At 43.6% G+C, this 23,737-nt stretch overlaps 1 protein-coding gene across 1 annotated transcript; it reads left to right on the plus strand.

Moving 5' to 3' along the window:
- Positions 1-3,048: 3,048 nt before the first annotated feature.
- On the plus strand, positions 3,049-3,225 carry LOC308430120 (DNA-directed RNA polymerases I, II, and III subunit RPABC4-like; the record flags this gene model as incomplete). The annotated part of the gene is made up of 1 exon (XM_080929233.1): positions 3,049-3,225. One exon carries the CDS (start codon positions 3,049-3,051, stop codon positions 3,223-3,225), a length of 177 nt encoding a protein of 58 aa, XP_080785359.1.
- Positions 3,226-23,737: the final 20,512 nt, after the last annotated feature.

Genomic DNA, 23,737 nt, shown 5'->3' on the forward strand with positions numbered 1-23,737 from the left:
ATTTCTAAACCACACAAAGACCCTACAAGGAAAGAGAACTTCAGACCAATCTCACATAGGAACATTGATGCAAAAATACTCAACAAAATCCTTGCAAACAGAATCCAAGAACACATCAAAACGATCATTCACCATGATTGAGTAAGCTTCATCCCTGGGATGCAGGAATGGTTTAATATATTGAAATCCATCAATGTAATTCACAATATAAACAAACTCAAATAAAAAAAAAACCACATGGTCATCTCACTAGATGCTGAGAAAGCATTTAACAAATTCAACACCCCTTCATGTTAAAAGTCTTGGAAAGAATAGGAATCCAAGGCCCATACCTAAACATAATAAAAGCAATATACAGCAAACCAACAGCCAACATCAAACTTACTGGTGAGAAACTTGAAGCAATCCCACTAAAATCAGGGACTGGACAAGGGTGTCCACTCTCCCCCTACCTATTCAACATAGTACTGGAAGTCCTGGCTGGAGCAATTAAATAACAAAAGGAAATCAAAGGGATACAAATTGAAAAGGAAGAAGTAAAAACATCACTGTTTGCAGATGACATGATAGTGTAGGTAAGTGACCCCAAAAATTTCACCAGAGAACTTCTACAGCTGATAAAAAAAAGTTCAGCAAAGTGGCTGGATATAAAATTAACTCAGACAAATCAGTAGCCTTCCTCTACTCAAGGGACAAACTTTTGGAGAAAAAAACTATGGAAAAGATACTATTCACAATAGTCACAAACAATATTAAATACCTTGGTGTGACTCTAACTAAGCAAGTGAAGGACCTGTATGACAAGAACTTCAAATTTCTAAAAAAGGAAATCAAGGAAGATCTCAGAAAATGGAAAGATCTCCTGTGCTCATGGATTGGAAGGTACAACATTTTAAAATTGGCCACCTTACCAAAAGCAATCTACAGATTCAATGCAATCCCCATCAAAATTCCTACCCAGTTCTTCATTGAGTTGGAAAGAGCAATGTGCAATTTCATCTGGAATAACAAAAGACCTAGAATAGTGAAATCCATCCTCAACAACAAGAAAACATCTGCAGGAATCACTATCCCTGACCTCAATCTATATTACAAGGCTAAAATTATGCTAAAAACTGCATGGTGCTGGTACAGAAATAGGCACATGGATCAATGAAATAGAATAGAAGATCCAGAAATGAGCCCTCACATATATGGTCACTTGATTTTTGACAAATGAGCTGTAAACATTCAATGGAAAAAGGACAGCCTATTCAACAAATGGTGTTGGTCCAACTGGCATTCAGCATGCAGAAGAATGAAAATAGACTCTTTCTTATCTCCTTGTACAAGGTTCAAGTGCTAGTAGATCAAAGACCTCCACATTAAACCAGGTACACTGAAATTATTAGAAGATAATGTAAGGAAAACCTTCGAACACATAGGCACAGGAGAAAATTTCCTGAACAGAACACCAATGGCTTATGCTCTAAGGTCAAATATTGACAAATGGGACTTAATGAGATTGCAAAGTTTCTGTAAGGCTAAGGACACTGTCAAGAAAACAAAACGGCAGCCAACAGATTGGGAAAGGATCTTTACCAACCCCACATCAGATAGAGACCTAATATCCAAGATATACAAAGAACTCAAGAAGTTAGACACCAGAGAACCAAACAACCCTATTAAAAAATGGGGTACAGCGCTAAACAAAAAGTTCTCAACTGAGGAATATCAAATGGCTGAGAAGCATCTAAGAAAGTGCTCGAGATCATTAGCCATCAGGGAAATTCAAATCAAAACAACCATGAGATTCCACCTCACACCAACCAAAATGGCTAAAATCAAAAATTCAGCTGTCAGCAGATGCTGGTGAGGATATGGTGAAAGAGGAACACTTCTCCACTGTTGGTGTGGTTGTAAACTGGTACAACCACTCTGGAAATCAGTCTAGTGATCCCTCCGAAAATTGGACATAGTACTACCTGGAGACCCAGTTATTCCACTTCTGGGCATATACCCCAGAGAAGCTCCAACATACAGCAAAGACACATGCACCACAATGTTCATAACAGCCCTATTTATAATAGCCAGAAGCTGGAAAGAACCCAGATGTCCTTCAGTAGATGAATGGATACAAAAATTGTGGTATATTTACACAATGGAGTACTACTCAGCTATCAGAAACAATAACCTTATGAAATTCTTAAGAAAATGGATGCATCTAGAGAATATCATCCCGAGTGAGATAACCCAGTCACAAAAGAACAGACATAATATGCAGTCACTGGTAATTGGATACTAACCCCAGAAAGCTCTGAACACCCCAGAAACAATTCACAGACTATATGAAGTTCAAGAAAAAACAAAGGTCAAAAAAAAAAAGAAAGAAAGAAAGAAAATGAAAATGAAAAACCATTATGCTTAATCTTTACAGACCAAGAAAACTTTGACTATTTCCAGGTTACATCCTGTTTTACATGTACTTTATGCTCATTGTAACTAGTAAGATTTTAACGCATACACCAAACTTTTAAAAAAATCAAGTACTGAGAAAAATGTATTCGTATACTTTTATGCAAAAATGCTTCAAATCTGTACATTTATCTTTGTTTTTTAAAATAAAGTTGTTCAATTTAAAAAAAATAAAAATTAAAAATAAATAAATAAATAAAGAGCCAGGGCCTTTGCCATTACATCCAGGGAGAAGGAAAGAATTGGAAAATGTGTTTCTAGAGAGTGGTGCTCTCTACAGTTGGAAGGTTGGTATTTTGATGTGAGGGAGAATTTCAAATTGGAGATGGGCTTGTGGACCTTCCATATCAGTTAATAAGATCAACATTATCAGAAAAAGAAAATAAGATACATGCATGGGAAATTTAACAAGGACTTCTGGCTTAGATTTTTTTCAAAACTTACTTTAATTGGGTTTCTTAATGCTCCAACCTCCCTTCTAGCACACCTAGCAGAGGTAGAAAGAGAGAAAAGGTAATAGGAAACAGGGTTTGTGGACCTGGTAAGAAGTAGTTCTGGAGAGGGGTGCTTCTTTGAGCAGTGGAGGCACCTACAATGGACACCCAGAAAGATGTTCAACCACCAAAGCAGCAGCCAATGATATATATTTGTGGAGAGTGTCAAACCGAAAATGAAATAAAATCCAGGGATCCAATCAGGTGCAGAGAATGTGGATATAGAATAATGTACAAGAAGAGGACTAAGAGATCGGTGGGTTTTGATGCTCGATGAAATCGGGATGATGTTTCTCTTTAATGTACAGCATTTAACTTAGTTTACCTAATGACTACAACTGTACACCTATGGTTTTATTTTAGAAATCCAATTGCATTTTAATACTTTGTATAAAGAAAACTTTGGTTCAACTTATGACTTAATTTACTGTTCTTGTAATTCCTCACACGGTGGAGATTAAAAGTGTTTCCCCAGACCAAACCAAAAAAAAAAAAAAAAAAAGTAGTTCTTGAGGTGATTCCAATTTTTGTTGTCAAGATATCAGCAGTCCAGCCCAAGACATCAAGCATGAATGATTAGTGGCAGTCCAGTCCAATCGGCAAACACCAAATACAAATCAGTAGCAGCTGCTCATTCCAGAAGAAACCAGAAACCCCGAGGACCCACCTAATAGGCATGAGTCCAAGAAGTAGCTTGATGCAGCTGGAAGACCATGCGCAGTTCCTTCATGCTTTTTTTCCTACGAAGTTGGAACCATCAAAGATCAGTGAAGTACTGCAAGGTGAACCAATGCGAGAGCACAGTTTGATTTCTGTTGGCTTCTACTTACACTCTTCCCAAACATCATGAGTCCCCTCATGTGTCTGCCTCAGCCAAATATCCTCTCATAAGACAGTTTCCAGAAATACATCACATAACACATCTGAGACTCCAAGGAAACCACAAATTTCCACGTCAAGGGATTTGGGGAAATATTAGAAGGAAAGCAGATGAGGGAAAGGATGGAATTGAAGAGGGTTACGCATGCTCTACATGGCTGTTGCTTTGGAAGATGTGGTAAGCAATCATGACCACTGTTGAGATGCATGTAGACTGGGCTGCTGCTGGTGCTTGGTAGCTCACTGCTGGCCTAGAGGAACCCTAGGATCATTCCTGAGACAAAAACGAAGATGTCTTACTGATGAGCAGTCTGAGCAGATAGATAAGCTAGCTCCACTCAGTCATTACAGGAATCAGTTAGTATGGCTTGGAAAAATGTATGTCAACTATTCATATGTTAAAAGCCTGATCCTCAAAGTGGTGTTATCAGAAGGTGCTGTGGATATTCAAAGGGTCTATATCTGGTGAGCTGATTTGGTGAGTAGCTAGCTCCCTTGCTGTACAGGCCTAAGTACCTGAGTTTGGATCCTCAGAACTCATATGAAGATTGCAGTGCATCTCTATACCCCCAGTGCAGAGGAGAGACAGATACAGATACCCCGGGCTTTCTGAATGGCCAGCCTAAGAAAAATGGTGAGCTCCACCTTTAATGAGAGACCTTGTCTCAAAAAAAATAAGGCTGGCCTGAAGAGATGGCTACACAGTTAAAAGCATATTCTGTTCTTACCAAAGACTCAAATTCCCTTCTCCTGTTACAATTATTCTCTGAAATATTTCTATACAATGTGGTCAGAAACAATGTACTAGCTTTGGAGCCAGGCAACCACCTCAGAACAATCAGTGGCACGTTCACTGTCACTCACAGAGAGAACGTTGCATTGCCCGGGAGTCCGTATCCACTCATTAGGTAAGCCCATCCTTGTGTCCACAGGAGGGATAAGTATAGAGAGGGCAGACAGCAGTGCTTCCTAACCTGAGCTACACGCCCTGGCACTGGACCCTGTCACTGCATCCAGTTTTACTTATTTTTTTCCCTCCTGGTACCACTAATCTGGCTCTTGGGATGATGTCCTTTGACTTCTGCTCTATGGTATGTCAAAGCCTTTGGGGACTGAGCATGGATCTCTTTAGATTCTAACTCTGCCTTCAATCACTGCAGTTTAACTTGGCACACAAGAGAGGAGGCTACTTCGTCTTCCTGTACATCTGCAGACATTCTGTCTGCAAGTCAGAACTCAAAGGCTCTCAATAGGCAAATGTGATTGGCCAGCTACTTACCTCAGGTCAAAGATCATGTCTTGGGCCTCAGAGGCTCTACAAATGGAAGAACTCTTGCAAGTTTGGTGTCCATGTCTGTGAGAAATTGGCAGTAGGTGATATGAGCAGCATGAAGAGTCTGAGGAACTGAGCAGAGCCAACACGGGCACAGAATCACACAGAGATTGTGGGTGTGGCACATGCTGGCATGGTTCTCAAAAGGAGGCGGTATCACTTCAGGTCACCAACTGTGACTATCACAGCAATTTGAAGCAGGTGTTGTATTTGACACAAATCACCACAGGAGCATGCATCTAATCTTAATAGAATTTAACTCTTAAAGTCTCAGAAATTTTACCTCCTCCTGTAGTATATTCCTGCAAATCACATGGCCTGCAAGATAAGAACACTCCTAAATCACTGTCCTACAACCTTAAAGTCAGTACGAGTGTAGGTCGGGGCTCTGGAGAGAAGCTGATGTGATAGATAAGCTAATATGATGAGACAGGGTTTTGCTCTGAGGGCTTGGCTCACACAGAATGTCGGAGAGCCTTTTTGATCTTGTACCTGCAAGCCAGCGTCTGAAGAGAGCCAGCCCAGACCCAAAGCTCTAAGAACACAGAGAGCCTGTGTTATAAATCTCAGTCCTGGACTGAAGATCTGAGATTTCGAGAGCGGGGGGCAGGTGATGGTACAAATCCAAGACAAGAACCATGAACGCTGAGGCAAAGCAAAGGGGGTGAAAGAAGAGGAAGGTGGAGGCGCGGGGGCCCAGCAGGGAAAGTAGATTGGGGCTCAGAAGTGCTCAACCCTTCTGTGACCTTCTGTGAGAGAGTGGGGAACAGTCCACAATGTAACTGGAAGGTGGCTCTCTTCTTTAGGTTTTGTTTCTACTTCTTCCTTTGAGAACTCCAAAGTTGTGTTAATATCAGTCAAGGAAAATGGGACAGAAACAAAGCAAAGGAGTCAGTCGGCTGCCACTTCGAAGGCTCGGTTCCTCTTTATTGTTAAAGTCATTTGTGCCCATAATGTTACTTTATTAAAGGAATTTGCAACCAAATTAAAAGCCTTGGCATTTCTACATTTGTTAGGATGTTACATCACAACAAAAGAAAGGCACAAAGAAGGAAAGAAGAAAATGTATACACATGTAGTGACACATACATATAGACAAACAAAACACATAAAAACAGTCAGAAGTCATGATATATAAACAAAAGTCAAGTCACATAAAAAACAACCACTTTCCAGTTCATTTGTGTTGGCCATCGACTGCTGGGCATGGAATGGGGCTTCCCCTAAGTATGGTTTATATGCCCAGTAAGACTCCATGTTTTGTTTATGAGCAGTTATCAATCGGAAATAGCTTCTTTATTAGGGGCGTAGGCAGTGCCCAATTTTCCATCTCAGTTCAGGATCCCTGCCTGGTTTGGCCTGTGTGGTCCTTGTGTGTGATATCACACCCTGTGTGTGATGCCACACCCTCTGTCAGTTCGCCTGTGGACCAGTCCTGCTGTGTCTGGAAGACACTGTTCTGTGATGTCCTCCATTTCTGCTGGCTCTTACGATCAACCTTTCTTCCTCTTCTTCTGCAATAGTTTCTGAGCCACCAGGGAATGGGGTTTGATGACAGCACCCCATTAGCACTGAGTGCTCCAAGGTCTCTGCATATTATCCAGATGTGGGTCTCTGTTTGTTTCTATCTACTACAGGGAAGAGGTTTTCTGATGACGGCTGAACAAAACGCTGACCTGTGAGTATAGCAGAATATCACTAGGAGTCATCTTGTTGCTATATTCTTTTAACAGAACAAGAGTATCTGGTTCTACCCTAGGTTCCTGGGCTGTCTAGTCTCAGACTCTTGGACTTGCTACCCATATGAGTATCTAGGTTATGGAGTGGACCTTAAATCTAATCAGACAGTGGTTTGCTTCTCCTACAATGTCCATACCACTGTTGTGCCAGCATGTCACCAGGCAGGCCACAAAGCAGGCCACCAGGCAGGTCACCAGGCAGGCCACCAGGCAGGCCACCACTACAGATGACAGCATTGGTGACTGAGTTCATGCCTACCTCCCTCTTCCAACAGTGTGACGAGTCAGTACCCTGAATGCTAATAGAACTTGAGATTTAATGTGACCCTTTGAAGGGATCTTAAAAATATGACCAAATGGTTTAGAAAACACAGAACTAAAGCTGGTGTACTGTCCAGGGGCAGAGAAGGACAGCAGAAAGTCTTCTACAGCTCCCTCTCTGTTCACTTCTGCAAGAAATCTCTCCAGCATCAAAGACTTGCATAAAATGTAAAGGCAGAGATGTTCCCGAATCCTTAGCTCCAAGTTTTTCTTCTCATTTTTCCCCTTTCAGTAAGATTTTACAGACAGAAACAGATGAATCTAGCATATATCAAAATAGCAAAAAGAATTATTATTCCCTAAAAAATTATAAAGACAATATTTCAGGAGAGATCGTTGGTATAACTATATTAATATATATACTTTTGTATCTACAAAAGGCTTTTAAAGATTCATTTGACTTATTATTTATGGGAACATGTGTATGTCTATGTGTGGGTATGTGTACCAGCTGTGCAGTGTCTGGCCTGAGGAGGCCAGAAGGTGTTGGATCCCCGGAACAGAGGTCACGGGTGTTTGTGAGACTGTCAACGTGGGTACTGGAAGTCAAACTAGGGTCCCTTACAAGAACAGAATGTGCCCTTAACCGCTGTGCCCTCTTTCTGGTCCCTCAGTTAGTATCTTTTAGAATGTACGACTCCTCTCTTTTCTGGTATTAGTAGTTGTAATCCCTTCAATTGCTTTGCCACCGCACGGGAGCTGTGCTGCCATCACAGGATCCCACCACCAACTTCCCTTCCCTCCTTATTACTGAGCAGTTTCCACGTATGGCTTCTCCCTCTTATCCAGACTGCTGGACCAGAATGCTAATGTCTGTGCATGCTCCACAACTGAATGTCCAGTTGTCATTCTGATGCTAAAAGTCAGAGTTTGCACTGACGAATCTCCGCCTAGTCACAATTCAAAGCACAAGAGATAAAGGCTACAAGTTATCATACACTGAGATCAAGATAACAGAGGCTTCTGTGTCAGGCTAACCTACTCTGGGCCTGCTGGCAACCCCAGGGCAGCATGTGCCCGCCCCTCCCACCAGCTCCGCATGCAACTGCTTTATCCACAGATATTTTTTGCTAGTGCAGTTTTAGTTTAGTCTACAAATTAAACTAAATTGCAGTTTCAAGAGAAAAAATGTGATTATCCAGCATGCTCCCCGCCTAGATTTTCATGTTAATTTTGAAATCATTGTTGAAACTGGCCTTCAAACCTGACCTTAGTGTCTGACTGTAGGCTAGACAATGAGAGAAAAATAGAAGATGCATGTTCTTTCAGCCACCTGTGAGTAACTGTGTCATACATACCAAACACAAACACCTTCATCTCAGAGGACAGGATTTGCTCTGAGTTGTGGTTTCTGGGAGCTCAGTTAATGGCTGCTTGGCTCCATGAGTTTGAACAGAAGATACAGGTAGAGGGAACAAGTCAAAGTGGTGCTTTGTCACCTCAATGCAGATGGTAAAGGTGACAGGGGTGTTACAGGAAGGAGCTACAGTAAGATATCCCTATGACCTACTTTCAGCATGTATGCCCTACCTCCTATGACCTACTTCCTGCAGGTATGACCCACTTCCTGCATGTATGCCCCACTTCCTATGACCTACTTCCTGCAGGTATGCCCCACCACCTATGACCCACTTCCTGCATATATGCCCCACCTCCAATGACCTACTTCCTGCAAGTGCCCCACCTACTGATGTTTTCATGGCTCCCAGGCAAACACAGACTGCTGAGAATCAAGCACGGCCCTGTCAGGATCGCTCCAGTCTCAACCATAGCACACGCTAAGGCAAGAAGACAGCAGGATATGAAGACTCAGGGAGGCTGGTCTTTCAGGACCACACTTCACCCATGTGTCTCTGCTGGGTTTCTGCTGACCGACACGCATTGGACAGAAAATACCATTTTTCTTCTCCACCGAACAGCATTAGCTCCACATACTCTCTTTCCTCAATCATTTCCCAAATTAGGAAAGAAAATAGTGATAACTTTACCGAGAGACATGTAACAATGATCATATCACAATGAAGAAGAAAACTTGGAGGCAGGGTAGAAATGTAGCAATTTGGGTTTTCCATTTCGATGGGAAGAGAATCTCCCCCATTGATGTGTGAAAACTCACCAGTCACCAGCATGACGTTCTTGTCGCTTTGCATATGAAATCACTTCACAACCACTTGACTGTGCCACCAAGGTGTGAGATGTTCAATCCAATGAAGGAACCATCAAGACCAAACTGCTTCTTGGAAAGTTGGGTAATGGCCTGGCTCTTTTGTGCTTGTGTTGGCAGAGTGGTTTGGGGAAGGACTTGGTGGCTTCCTGACTCTCTCTTTCCTGCCTCCTCCTGTCTTTAGCCAGAGTGAGGGCCAGAGCAGGCAACGAAGATGAATGAGATGTTTCATGATGAGGGCACCCTCCCCGGGCCAGCTTCAGACACTAGGCCTTTCACACACAGAAAAGAACAAAAGCAACAAATAACAACAACCCTCCTTCTCCCAAGGACAGTGACCTCAGCATGTCTGACCACAACCCCCTACAGGCTGCACCCGTCTCCCGGGCCACTTCACCCTGTCCTCAGCATGCAGTGGTCTTCGGTCGTCTGACTGCCTGCCCTGCTGTTGGCAGTACTGGCATTAGATCCACCATCTTGCTCTGTTAGCTAGCAGACACCTCTAGAGGCAAACTGCTGTATTCACTCACCTCCAAAATATCCTTTAATGCTGGATAAAATTTTCTGACATAGGTTGACCATGCTCAAAATACACCTTCACTCAGCACATGCTCTTGAACATGTTCGGCCATCCTGAACAAAGTATGCCCAAAGATTTGGCCTTCCTTTTTCTTGCTTGGGCTAGGACCTTAAAGCAGACTGCTCAAAAAGTACTACTCAACCGGACAGGCTAGTGAATGTTTCTGCCTCTAAAGCACTTCCTATGTGCATACACATAGAGTGTCTGAACCAACTCCCCATGCTCTCTTTATTCACGGAGGGTGTGGCTTTAGAAATCACACCCACCTCCATCTTTTATCCTTACCTGCCACAGGTAAGTTTTCCAGCATTGTCTGATTCTCCGATATACCTGCTTTAACTTCGTCCTCACAAGATTCGAGCCCATTACGTTTACTCCAGTGCTGTCGAGTATATTCAAAGTCAGGAAGCAGGATTAATCAGTCCCAAAGACTTCTAGAGTTGTGATTGCAAAGCTCATTTCGGGTTCCACCTACACTGAGGCTTGTTACATATCCATCTGATCCTTCAACGGTAAATTTCACAAACATGGGGAGAGCGATTTGTGTGCCACGTTTCCTCCTTCCCTTGAAGTCTGTGGGAGAGTGAAGGTGCTGAAAGAATGGGTCCAAGTGACATACCCAACAAGGGACTTGGAGAACGAGCCACCTGCAGTGGGAACGCTGGGAAGGAAGTCACACATCTTCCCCGTGCAGGAGGGTGCTCTGCGGTTGCTCCTCTGGGCATGTGTGGCCTTTGCTATTACATGTCTGCTCTCTTTTGCTTGCCTCTTACTATGATGGACAATGACCAAACGCAGCCCGGGAAGAGAACAGTCCATTCGACTTGAATTACACTTTAAGGTGAGGGTTTGTCACGGAGAGAAGTCAGGGTAGAAACTCAAGCAGAAGCAGAGCCGTGAACCTTGGAGACAGTGGTTTACGGACTTTCCCCTGGCTTCTATCAGCTTGCTTTCGTGTACAGCCCAGGATCAGTGGGCTGTACCCTTCTGTATCAATTAGGAATCTAGAAAACACCCTGTAGACAAACCCATGGGTCAATCAGATCAAGGTAGTTCCTCGGCTAAGGTTCCGTCTTCTGGGACTAATTTGAGTCACGTTGACAATAAAAACTTAACAGCATGGATCTTCCTTGAGAAAATGGAAACGTCATCTCATATAAATTGGAAGCTTTTATGAAGCAAGTCAAACTGTTTCCTTTTTATACATTTTTTAATTATTTTTCTTTATGTGTATTTTGTGTTTGCCCACATGCATTTCTGTGTACCATGTGCACGCAGTGCCTGTGGAGGCCAGAAGAGGGCGATAGATCCCCTGGGATCTTCATGGTTATGCCTAATCATGTGTGGATGCTGGGAAATGAACCCCAGTTCTCCTTATAAGAGCAGCCAGTGAGCCCCCTCTCCTGACCCAAACTCTGTTGCTTTTGTACAGACTGAAAACTCACTGAAAGGTTTAAAAAGCCAATCCCTCCGTTAAATCCCAACCAAGTCAGGTCGGTATTCTCTTAAGACTAAGGGCTGACGCTTGCTTGCTCAGCAGACTCTCAGTCTGGCCCCCTTTTCCACAAGGCAGTTTTGGATCATAGCCTTGGGCCTTCTTGCTTGGGTTGGGGAGATGTAAGGTTCTGCTTGTGCTGTGAGCAGGATCTCAGCAAAACAGAACTCCATGTCTCTAAGGGTTTCTCTAAGAGACCTGCAGCCTGGTTTTTACCAAATCTTAGACCCATCTTAACTCACTGCAGAATAATTCAAACAACTTCACATGGGCCCTGAGATATAGCAACATGAAGGTCAGACTAAGTTTTTTCCCACCCAAGGTTGACCTTCCCCAATCACATCTGCTTTACAGACAGACAGACAGGCATGTGGTTGTTTTAATGAGATGGTCCCCTTAATCTCAAGAATTTGGATGTGTCCCCCACGAGATGGTGCTGTTTGGAAGGTTTAGGAGGTATGGCCTTGCCGAAGGAAGTAATTCACTAAAGGCAGGTGTGATGGTTTGTACATGCTTGGCCCAGGAAGTAGCCCAATTAGGAGGTGTAACCTTGATGGAATAAGTGTGTCACTGTGGGTATAGTATTCTGTTAGCAGCCTTCAGATAAAGATGCAGAACTTCCAGCTTCTACTGCACCATGGATGCTGCCATGTTCCTGTCTTTATAATGGACTGAACCTCTGAACCTGTAAGCCAGCCCCAATTAAAAATGTTGTCCTTTATAAGACTTGCCTTGGTCATGGTGTCTGTTCACAGCAGTAAAGCCCTAACTTCCCTGCTAGCAGTTCTAGATGTGAACCCTCAGCTTCCTGCTCCACGCCTCACTCCACTCAGGGATAATGAGCTCAAACAATCTTTCTCCTCTAAGTTGTCTTGCTCATGTTTTATCACGGCGACAGAAAAGGAACTAGGGGATTCTGGGTATTTGATTTTAGTTTGGTGGATTGTTTGGCCCTGTTGCTGAGGCTGCAATTTAGTGACAAGAAATTAAGACAAGAGATTTCAGCCGCCCTTGGCCACCCTCAGAACACTGCTTCTCATCCAGATGTGGAGCCCAGAGGCTGTGCAGAGCTGGACCTGAATCCCAGCATCAGACCGAAGAGGGAGGCTGATTATGTTTCCTTTTTTCACTGTTGCTTTATCTTATTTCTGCGTGTTCCCACGTAATGACATCTCTCACTCTGAGGGTGCCATGCTCTTTTTTTCCACTTTAATTTCAACAAAGTGCCTCCCAAACCGGCACAATATTTTCCCTGGCATTGGAGAGTAAACTGAAAGTCAACACAGAGTCTTCTTTGAAAAATCTCCTCATCTCCCACGGCTGCCCATACCTTCCCTCCATTCCCTCTGCCTCCAACAGCTGCTGAATTGGATTCAAGACACCGTCCATACATCTGTTCCAGCCTCTGCCGCCCTGGGTGAGTGATTCTCTGGCCTGCTCGGGGCTGCCAAGAGGATGCCGGCCTGAATCCCGGGAGCCCCACCTATTCTCTGATGGGCTATGAGATCCACTTGCATTAATTACTAGCTTTTTAATACCAGGTCCTTGCTCGCTCCCTCTCTCACTCTCTCCCTCCCCTCCTTCTCCCTCTCCCCTCCCTCCCTCTCTCTCTTCCTCTCTCTCTCCTTGCTCTCTCTCCCTCTCCTGCCTTTCTCTCTCCTTCCTCTCTCTTGCTCTCTCTCTCCCTCCCTCCTCCCTCTCTCCCCCATCTCTCTTGCTCCTCTCTCTCTTGCTGTCTCTCTCCCCTCCCTCTCCCCTCCCCCTCTTCCTCTTTTCCCCTCCCCCCCTCTCTCTCTACAGTTATATTCTTCAGTTAGGGAGAGGGCATATTACCAAACCTGCTTCTATCATACCTTCAATAAGAAGTCATCTGTAGCTGCAGGACTTACTTGGTGGTTTAGAGCATATATTTGTCTTCCAGAGGACATGAATTCACATCGTAGTATCCAGATGGAACTGCTCACAACTACCAGTAACCCCAGCTCATGGGGAGCTGACACCCTATTCCGGCATCTGAGGCATCGGCATGCACACACACACACACACACACACACACACACACACACACACACACGCACATACACACAGGTATATAATTTAAAGGAAGCTCAGGGTATCCCGGAGGCAGAGGAGGAGAAATAACCAATGGAGTCCAGGACAAGATTCAGCTCCTAGTAGATCACCATCAAGTACTTCCTGCAGCCAGACCCCGCCCCTCCAGTGTACCACCTCCCAGAAGAGCCACCCAGGAAGGAGCCCATCAAGAGATTGCTCCGTTGATTATGTCCAGCGGCTCAGGGTTCCTGTCTCTGGGAAGGTCATTAGAGACACACCCAGAGTGCGCATTACTAATTTGTCTATCAATCAAGGAGACAACAGAACAACCACCACACTTACCTAGAAGCTGGGTTGTTTTACAAAATTCATCTTTAGTATTTGTAATCATGTGTCTCTGCATGGGTGTGTGCATACATGCGCAGGTGCCTGCAATATCCAGAAGGCTCAGATGCCCTTGAAATTGGTGTCACGGGTAATTGAGCCACCCAGTATGGGTGCTGGGAACCCAAGGATATACACTCGTGACTGCTAAGCCATCTCTCCAGCCCCTAGCAAATAGTTTTGGTTTTTTTCCTTTCTTCCTTTCTTTTCTTTGTTCCTTTCCTTCTTTCCACTTTTGTTCTGTTTAGATTTTAGATTTCAATCTAAATGAACTGAGAAAAAGGTTACAACCAGTCCTAGAAAAAGAGAGGTCAGAGGCCCAGGCTCAGGAAGAGGCTCTTCTGTGGCTCCACCCACGGAGGAAAACTTAAGGCCAGCAAGAGCATCTGAGACGTCCACCGTTCCAGCGGGAGCAAGAAAGAGCCACAACCCCTGTCGGAGACTTGATGGTTTACTCTGTGTGGTTTCATGCATGGGAGAGGGATCTTGAAGCACTTGAAAGTAAAATAAAAACAGTATTAATTGTTGTGATAATGATAGATGATAGATAACATCATCAAATCAAAAACTATAAATGCACAATCATTAAACAAGATTGTGCCAAATTTCCCTTTGAAGAACAGTACTCCACCTCATATGGTCATGCTCATGATAACAGTGTTCACGGGACACATTAACTGATGTCAGATTTTCCGTGTAACAGTGACCAGTGTCCCTGTGTCACAGTCACAGTGATCAGTGTTCCCATGTCACAGTCACCTGTATTCCCGTGTCACAGTCACAGTGACCAGTGTCCCCTGTCACAGTCACAGTGACCAGTGTCCCCGTGTCACAGTCACAGTGACCAGTGTCCCCGTGTCACAGTCACAGTGACCAGTGTCCCGTGTAACAGTGACCAGTGTCCCCGTGTAACAGTGACCAGTGTCCCCGTGTCACAGTCACTGTTACCAGTGTCCCTGTGTCAGTCACAGTGACCAATGTCCCGTGTCACAGTCACAGTGACCAGTGTCCCCGTGTCACAGTCACTGTTACCAGTGTCCCCGTGTCAGTCACAGTGACCAATGTCCCGTGTCACAATCACAGTGACCAGTGTCCCCGTGTCACAGTCACTGTTACCAGTGTCCCCGTGTCAGTCACAGTGACCAGTGTTCCCGTGTCACAGTCACAGTGACCAGTGGACCCGTGTAACAGTGACCAGTGTCCCGTGTCACAGTCACAGTGACCAGTGTCCCGTGTCACAGTCACAGTGACCAGTGTCCCATGTCACAGTCACAGTGACCAGTGTCTCCTTTCCCCCTGATATCAGTGCTAAGCTCTTCAGGAAAGAGGCAGACATTGAAAATGATTCTCACTAACTGTTCCCTTATATTCTCTTCTTTTCTGATGCAGTATTTTGTTATTGGCAGACCACTTGTGAGCCTTGCTGAGTTCCTGTCACTTACCTTTTAATGGATTGAACATTCCTGGTGTATGTATATAGGATGTGTGCCTGTGGTGTGCTGTGTGTGTGTGTGTGTGTTTGGAATCTGTACATGTGGTACATGTGTATTTGGTATGTATGTGTGGAGCGTGTGGGTGTTGGGGAAGTGGGTATATGATGCTTGCACAAGCATATATAGATATATGTATATGACTGGACACATGTATCAGCACTAGGTCTGGATGCCCAATGTCTTCCCTGATGCCTTCTGCTCTATTGCCTTGATATGGGGTCTATAACTGAAGGGAACCTCACTTGTTTCTGGCCAGGCTTCAGGTGGTGACCCCTCAAGATCTTTGGGTCTCTGTCCCCGGAATGGCTATGGACATAGTGTGTGCAACCAGATCTGGCTTTTACGTGTGTTCCAGATATTCAGCGCCAAGTGTCCACTTTGGTGTCTGCCAGGCACCATTTTTCATGGTTTAAAGTATGTTCTCATCTTGTGTTTTTATGTTCAAAGTACTCTGAGGTCATACATATTTCAGTTATGTGCACTAACAAACGTAAGCAAATGACTTACTAAAAATTTGTCTTGAATTATCTTTAAAATTTCATTTTGTTTATTAAAGTTATCTTGTATTTGGAAATGCATTTTAATTGCCTTATGCTAAAAAGAATTACAAAATGGCTGACTGTCAAGTTCCATTTAATTTCATCCAAACTGCTGCCTACTATAGGTTTACCATTAACCTCTCCCCTGCCTTGTCTTTCCTGGAATAGATACTGCCTCTTGCTTTTAGTTGGTTCTGAAAGAGTTCATGACCCAGGAGTCATTCTATTTAAGAGTAGAAAAAAAAGTAATTAACAAACAGCATTCCAAATCTTCCAACAAATGTCACCAGTAAACTTTAAACAAGATTTTACTTAGTGGGACTGGAGAAATAGCTCAGTGGTTAAAAAGCATCGGCTGTTTATCCAGAGTACCAGAGTTCAATTCCCAGCACCCATATAGCAGCTCATATTGTTAGTCTGTAAATGCAAGAAAATCTGTACTGGCTGGTTTTGTGTCAACTTGACACAAGATGCAGTTATCATAGGGAAAGGAGACTCAGTTGAGGAAATGCCTCTATGAGATCCAGCTGTAAGGCATTTTTCTCAACTAGTGATCAAGGGGTGGAGGGCCCAGACCATTGTGGGTGGTGCCATCCCTGGGCTGGTAGACCTGGGTTCTATAAGAAAGCAGGCTGAGCAAGCCGGAGGAAGCAAGCCAGTAAGTGATATCCCTCCATGGCCTCTGCATCAGCTCCTGCTTCCTGACCTGATTGAGTTCCTGTCCTGACTTCCTCTGGTGATGAACAGCGATATGGAAGTGTAAGTTGAATAAACCCTTTCCTCTCCAGCTTGCTTCTTGGTCATGATGTTTGTGCAGGAATAGAAACCCCGACTAAGACAGAATCCAATGCCTCTTCCGGCCTCCATGGCACTGTTCCCACGTGAAACATACAAACGTAAGACAAGCATGCACATAAAATCAAATACATAGTTTTAAAAAGATTTTACATGGATGGGTCCTACTCAAACATACTATCAGTCTTGAGCTCTTACTCAGACCCACAGCACTTACAAACGGTCCTAGTGACTTCCTTCGTCCTTTGAACCTCACACTAGAGGTGACCTCTTCCTGGAAGCCTCTGTGAAGGGCTTACAACTTAGAACACAGGATCGTGTAAGTCCCTGATTGCCTTTACCTTCAGCTATACAATAGATAATTGATAAGCCGATCAATGACATCTATCCCTGATGGAAGTGCTGCTGACCTTGGGTGTGTAATTAGTGTAAGTGGAATAAATAAAATAAACGGATGGCCACAGATTAAAAGCTATAAAACCTAGCCCAGTGCTGGGCGTGTTGTATGAGTTTGTTTATTTATTATAGTTACTGTTCCCAGTTTGCAAATCAGAAGTAGAGAAGCACAGAGGAACCACCCAGCATTAAGTAATTTTTGATAGTTATATTTGACTAGAAGCACTCTGAACTGGACTGCAGTCCTCTTCTGTTGTGGGCTGAACCCAGGGGGTAGCAAATTGTAGACAAACACCCCACCACCCCAAAATACAGCCCCATCCTCTTGTTTGTCTTGTTTGGTTGTTTTATTTTGTTTGAGGGTCTCTATAAATTGCCCAGGCTAGCCTTGAAACTGATTCTCTTGCCCTCGGCCTCCCACGTTTTTGGGATTATGTGTCCTGAGCCAAAAACACACATTTAGCTACATCGTGATTAATGAGTTTTCAGCTGGTGTCATGAGCGTCGGAATAAGACTGCCTTGTGAAGTGGGTGAGACAACTTGACACTGCTCAGTCTCAGCATTACGCAAATGCTCCCATGCTGAAGACAATGTTACCTCTCTTCATGGGCCATGGCAAATGCTGCATGCCTCGGTAGAACTAAATAAAGTACAGCACAGCTGAAAGGCAGGGCTCCCAGAAACCCTTCCATCCCGGATACATCACAACTCAACATTCCCAAGACACCCGTCCAGCTTTGCAATATTATAATCATAATTTAGCAATTGTACTTCAGTTCTTAATAGCTCCAAGCCAAGTTCCTTTTCAACTGAAATGTTTACCCTAATTCAATGTCATCAAGTCAATAATTCAATTTGTGAACTTTTACACCAAGTAATGAGGTTATTAATTGTGAGATCTGGTTATAATTAAAAACACTCAACTCAAATCAAAGAAGTGGAAGAATGCTCACAATCTGCCTGAATGTCACACTCATGCAAAGACGGGTTGTTTTGAGCCAAATCATCCCTGAATCCTCTTATATTAAAAGCATCACTCACTGCAAAGGGCAAGTGTTTGATCCACCTTTAGAAGTCAGGAGATTATCCTTCAATAAAGTTGACGCAAGAAAGAGAACCTACTTTGTTGTTCAACAGCACCTGCTTCTCCCATTTCAGGTTTTTATTCCTGGACTTTTACTGACTCCAAGACACTGAATTCTGTTTCTGTTTCTCAGGCTGGAAAAAAATCACCCTGATATAAACTTGACTGATAATATCTCTGCTCAGCTTTAGGTCCTCTTTCCACTGAGTGGCTCTCTAGTGTCTCTGTGAATCAGAACACTTGAGCCCAGGCGCTGTGGTACCTGCGCCCTCATGTCAGGCAGCTTGCTGTACAGCCAGAGGGCCTTCCCAACCTACAGTGCAAGCTTGATGCTCATAGTGAAATCAGCAGCACTTCACCAAGGGTGACCGTATAAAAGACATTTCTTAGGAATTGATTTTTTAAACTTATCAACATAAATCATCAAACATCATTACAGATTTGCATAAGCAACTTTTTTTAAAGACAGAACTAGCAGAGTGATCCAGAGGAAGATGCTTGCAGCCAACCATCGGCCTGAACACGGGGACCTCAAGGAAGGAGCTAGAGAAAAGACTGAAGGAGCTGAAAGGGTCTGCAACCCCATGGGAAGAACATTATCAACTAACCAAACCCACCACAGCTCCCAGAGACTAAAACACCAACCAATGAGTTCACACAGCGAGACCCACAGCCCAGGTGCATATGCAGCATTTTCCCAGTGTAGGGGAACGCCAAGGTGCTGAGGTAGAAGAGGGTGGTTGGGAGGTAGAAGAGAGGGAGCGGAGCACCTTCATGGAGGCAATGGGAGGGGGGATGAGACTGAGGGAAGTGGATAACAAATGTAAATGCAGAGAATATCCAATAAAAAAAGAAAGATCTATTAATTTCATCACACATATAGTGAATTTTGATCATATCTGTTCCCCTCTTCTTCCCTCAAAGCCTACAATCTATCCCCTATCCTCTCCCTCCCTCCCCCAACTCCATTACTTCTGTTTTATTTTTAGTAATGTCCTATGACCAATTAATGTTGACCATACACTTGGGTTTAGGGCCATCTGCTGGAGAATCTCAGCTCACCAGGGGTCACACTCTTAAAGAAAGCAAACTCTTCCTCCCCCAGCAGCCATTACCTTACATAGGTATAGGGCTCATGAGCTCCCTTCCACCCATGTTGGGATAGTGACTGACTCATTCCTGTGTAGGTCTTGAGTAGGCAACCACAGTTGATGTGTGTTCCATGAGTCCAGGGCCCTGTCATATCCAGAAGATGCTGTTCTCTTCTGGTCCCTCATGACTCCTGGCTTTTACAATCCTCCTACCTGTTCTTTGATGAGGATCTCTGAAGTTTGTGGAGAGGGGATGTGATACAGATGTCCTATTATGGCTGAGCACTGCACAGACACTTAGACACTGCACTCTGACCAGTTGTGGGTTTCCAAATTGAACACCATCCACCACACAAAAACTTCTCTGAGGAGGTCTGAGATTAGTAAATATTTGGGTAGAGATTTGAATGCACAAGGTATTTTTAATCTATGTCCAGTTAGCAAAACAATGATAGTCGTTTCACCCAAAGAGCCTGTGAAGTCCCCGACTATGGGTTCTTGGCAGAATCTGCAGTGCCCAGTACGTGTTTAAGCAGAAAGGTTGTTTACCAACAGCATTTGTGTCACTATTGAACCCATAGCCATAAACTGTTATACCATCCACTACTGCAGAACCCATGGACATAAGCTGTTACACAATCCACTACTGCAGAACCCATGGCCATAAGCTATTATACCATCCACTACTGCAGAACCCATGGTCATAAGCTGTTATACCATCCACTACTGCAGAACCCATGGCCATAAGCTGTTATAACATCCACTACTGCAGAACCCATGCCCATAAGCTATTATACCATTCATAAGCTATTATACCATCCACTAGTGCAGAACCCATGGCCATAAGCTGTCATACCATCCACTACTGCAGAACCCATGGTCATAAGCTGTCATACCATCCACTACTGCAGAACCCATGGTCATAAGCTATTATACCATCCACTACTGCAGAACCCATGGCCATAAGCTGTTATACCATCCACTACTGCAGAACCCATGGCCACAAGCTATTATACCATCCACTACTGCAGAACCCATGGCCATAACCTGTTATACCATCCACTACTGCAGAACCCATGGCCATAAGCTATTATACCATTCACTCTCAGGGTTCTCTGGGAAAGACTGACAATGACATGTTATACAGAAGCCACCCCTTGTGACCTCCAGTACTATAGAAGTTAGCTGGACTGCATAAAGAACATCACGTATAAAGGTAAATTATTACAAACACACATCTCAATTAGCTAATAGGTTTGCTTGCTTGCTTGCTTGCTTGCTGGCAATGTTCATTTTTATAGTCATAACCACCAATAATTTTCAGTCAGATAAACAGTTTGTGTGGGAAGGGTTTTGTTAATGGAAGGAATTTCTTGCTTAACAAATGTTATGCATTGTTTTTATTCCTTCATCAAGAACACATGGTGCTCTGAAATAAAACTTTGGTTCTCATGATCAATCATCTAAAAGCTTCCTCTTTCCCCACAATATACGAAATGAAACGGTGAAAACAAGCTTATCCCAAAGAATGTGTCACATAATAAAGAGTTATTCATACTGTTGTTTTATGGAAATGAATCAAGACAACTATATCTGTTATTCTTTCATTTAGAAGCACTGTGGTTCGACATGTGTAGAAAGAGCCAGGGGGTCAAAACATCATTCATTACAATACAGTTTTATGATAATGATCTTATTATAGACTACAGATCACTCACCAACATGTCAGCACTAAATTCATTTACTTTCAAAGGCTAATACCTCAGTGTTCGGGGCTTTAATGCAGACTGTTCATCTCTAAGTCATACATGAAATCGCCCTGTAAGTGTCTTTGCCTTTCTGTCACTGGGGCTTGGCATGCGTGGTGTCTTTGCCTTTCTGTCATTGGGGCTTGGCATGCGTGGCTCCAGCCTCATGAGAGACAGTGAGATGCTCTGGTTCTTCTACTCATCGCTTTGACAATACGCAGACGAGTGTTGCTATGTGTAGCATGTGTGTAGCACGAGCTGTGCTGGTGCTAGCCTGAAGATCATCCAGGCTCAGAGACGGGATGGCTTTGGGTGCCATTTGATTCATTTCATCTTCACTATTTTCTTGAAGATTTCGGTTTCTTCTGTGTTCCTTTTTCATTAGAAATACCTTTCAGCATTCTATATTTACCCAGAAATTGGATCATGTTATTTAGTTTTCAACTTGGTAAGTGATATTTTTTGATGATTTTAAAACCATTTTCTTTCACATTTACTTTTTTAATATTTTCAGTCTTTTGAGAAGATGTGTGCATGGTATGTTGCGTGTTGTGTCTTGAAGTCTATGTACTTGCTGTGTGAGTGTGTGCAGGTGGTTTGTGTACTTTGTAGAGGACAAAGTGAGTCTGTCTCTCCTCAACTGCTGTTGTCTTAGTGTTTGTTCTATTGGTGTGAGGAGACTGTGACCATGGCAACTCTCAGAACATTTAACTGGGACTGGCTTGCAGTTTCAGAGGTTTAGTCTATTGTCATTATGGTAGGGAGCATGGTGGCATTCAGGACAGACATGGTGTTGGAGAGGTAGTTCAAAGTTCTGTGTCCAGATCCTAAGAGGAGGGAGGGGGAGGGGAGGGAGGGAGAAGGAGGAAGAGGGAGGGGGAGGGGGAGGAGGGAGGGAGGGAGGAGGAAGAAGAGGGAGGGGGGAGGGAGGGAGGAGGGAGAGAGGAGGAAGAAGAGGGAGGGGGAGGGCAAGGGAGGGAGAGGGAGAGGGAGAGAGAGAGAGAGAGAGAGAGAGAGAGAGAGAGAGAGAGAGAAGAAAGACATGACTGACATGGGCTTTGGAAACCTCACACTTCCTCCAGCAAAGCCACACCTCCTAATCCTTTTGAATAGGGCCACTCCCTAGTGACTGAGCCTTCAGTTCTCTGAGCCTATAGGGCGATTCCCATTCTCACCACCATAGCTGGTACCTTTATTTCCAGGTTCTCTCACTAAACCCAGAGCTCATCTATTTGCATAGGCTGGTTGGCCAATGAACTTCAGGGACCTGCTTGTCTCTGTCTCTGTCTCGACGCTGCCCCAGTGCTGGGACAGCAGACGTGTGCCACTGTGCCCAGGACAGCACATGGATCCAGGGCTCTGAGATCTTAGTGCTTACACAGTTTGCACATTACTGAGTGTGCCATTTCTCAAACCTTTTTAAAAACACATTTTCATGATAAGTTTTCTAATCTGTTTATCTAGGTTTTTTTTTTTCAAAAAAAAAAAAAAAAAAACAATCCATTCTCATAATCAAATGTAAAAACAACAGATGAAAGAAATTCCATTCACAATAGACAATTAGAAAATTAAGATGTCTATTTATAATTATTTGAACTCTTAAATAAAAAATAATCTGTATTAATTTAGAAATTAGAACCAGCCCTGTTTCTGCCCAGAAAGGGCAGTATTATCAAATATCAATTAATGTATCACTTTCATTTAATTCCAGCAATGATATCAGAAAAATTATCTCAAAAGAATTTTAAATTACCCCAAAGGATTTTGGGTTTTATTCAGAATAAAAATAAGTAAAACAAAAATTGCAAAGCTGTTTTTGTTTAAAAGAGAGAACGATTTTTACACACCAGTTACTGAAATTTATTATGGGACTACAAAATCTAAAGTAGTGGGGACGAAATGACGCTCAGCAGTCAAAAGGACCAGCTGCTCTTGCAGAGGACCCAGGTTCAGTTCTTAGCACCCACACGGCACTCACAACCATTCCTCCTCTAGGGGATCTGGCGTCCTTTTCTGGCCTTGGTGAGCAATGAAGTAGATGGTGTTTGTACAGACATGCAAGCAAAACACCATGCACTTAAATAAAATATTTATTTGTTAAGTGTTTTATTTGTGGGAGGATGGAACTAGCCAGTCTAATTTGCAAATATATGTGCAGAGGTTTCCTGGAAAGTGACAAGAGTCTGTTATTGTTTTACTGTTTGCTGGATGTCCATGGAGTTTTCTACAGCTCACAGTAGAGTCACGAGGTCCACTCTGGTGACTAGAAAGTGATAGGACTCAGCACACGAGTGTGGGTTCAAGTCTCGAGTCCTCTCTCTCTGTCTCTCTCTCTGTCTCTCTCTCTCTCTCTCTCTCTCCCTCTCTCTCTCTCCCTCCCTCCCCCCCTCCACCCACTCTGTCATTAGCACTACAAAAAATCAGATGCAATTCCCCAACAGGAGCAGCCAGACTCAATCATGGACAGTGAAGAACAAAACTTCTCTGAGAGCCCCTCATTCTGGTGAACCGGTGATCTGCCTGAGACACAGTGTGTTCATCTGCTGGGATTGGAGGTTAATCTGTCATGACACCATAAAGGGTAGGCACAACATCAGCACCTTTCAAGACAGTACCAGTCTGAGTTAAGTCTAAAACAATCAGATCCTGAATCTTTGATAAAAGAAGAGACGCGATCCCTGGAAATGACCCA

This window comes from Micromys minutus, assembly GCF_963924665.1.
Source record: "Micromys minutus genome assembly, chromosome: 15".
NCBI lineage: Eukaryota > Metazoa > Chordata > Mammalia > Rodentia > Muridae > Micromys > Micromys minutus.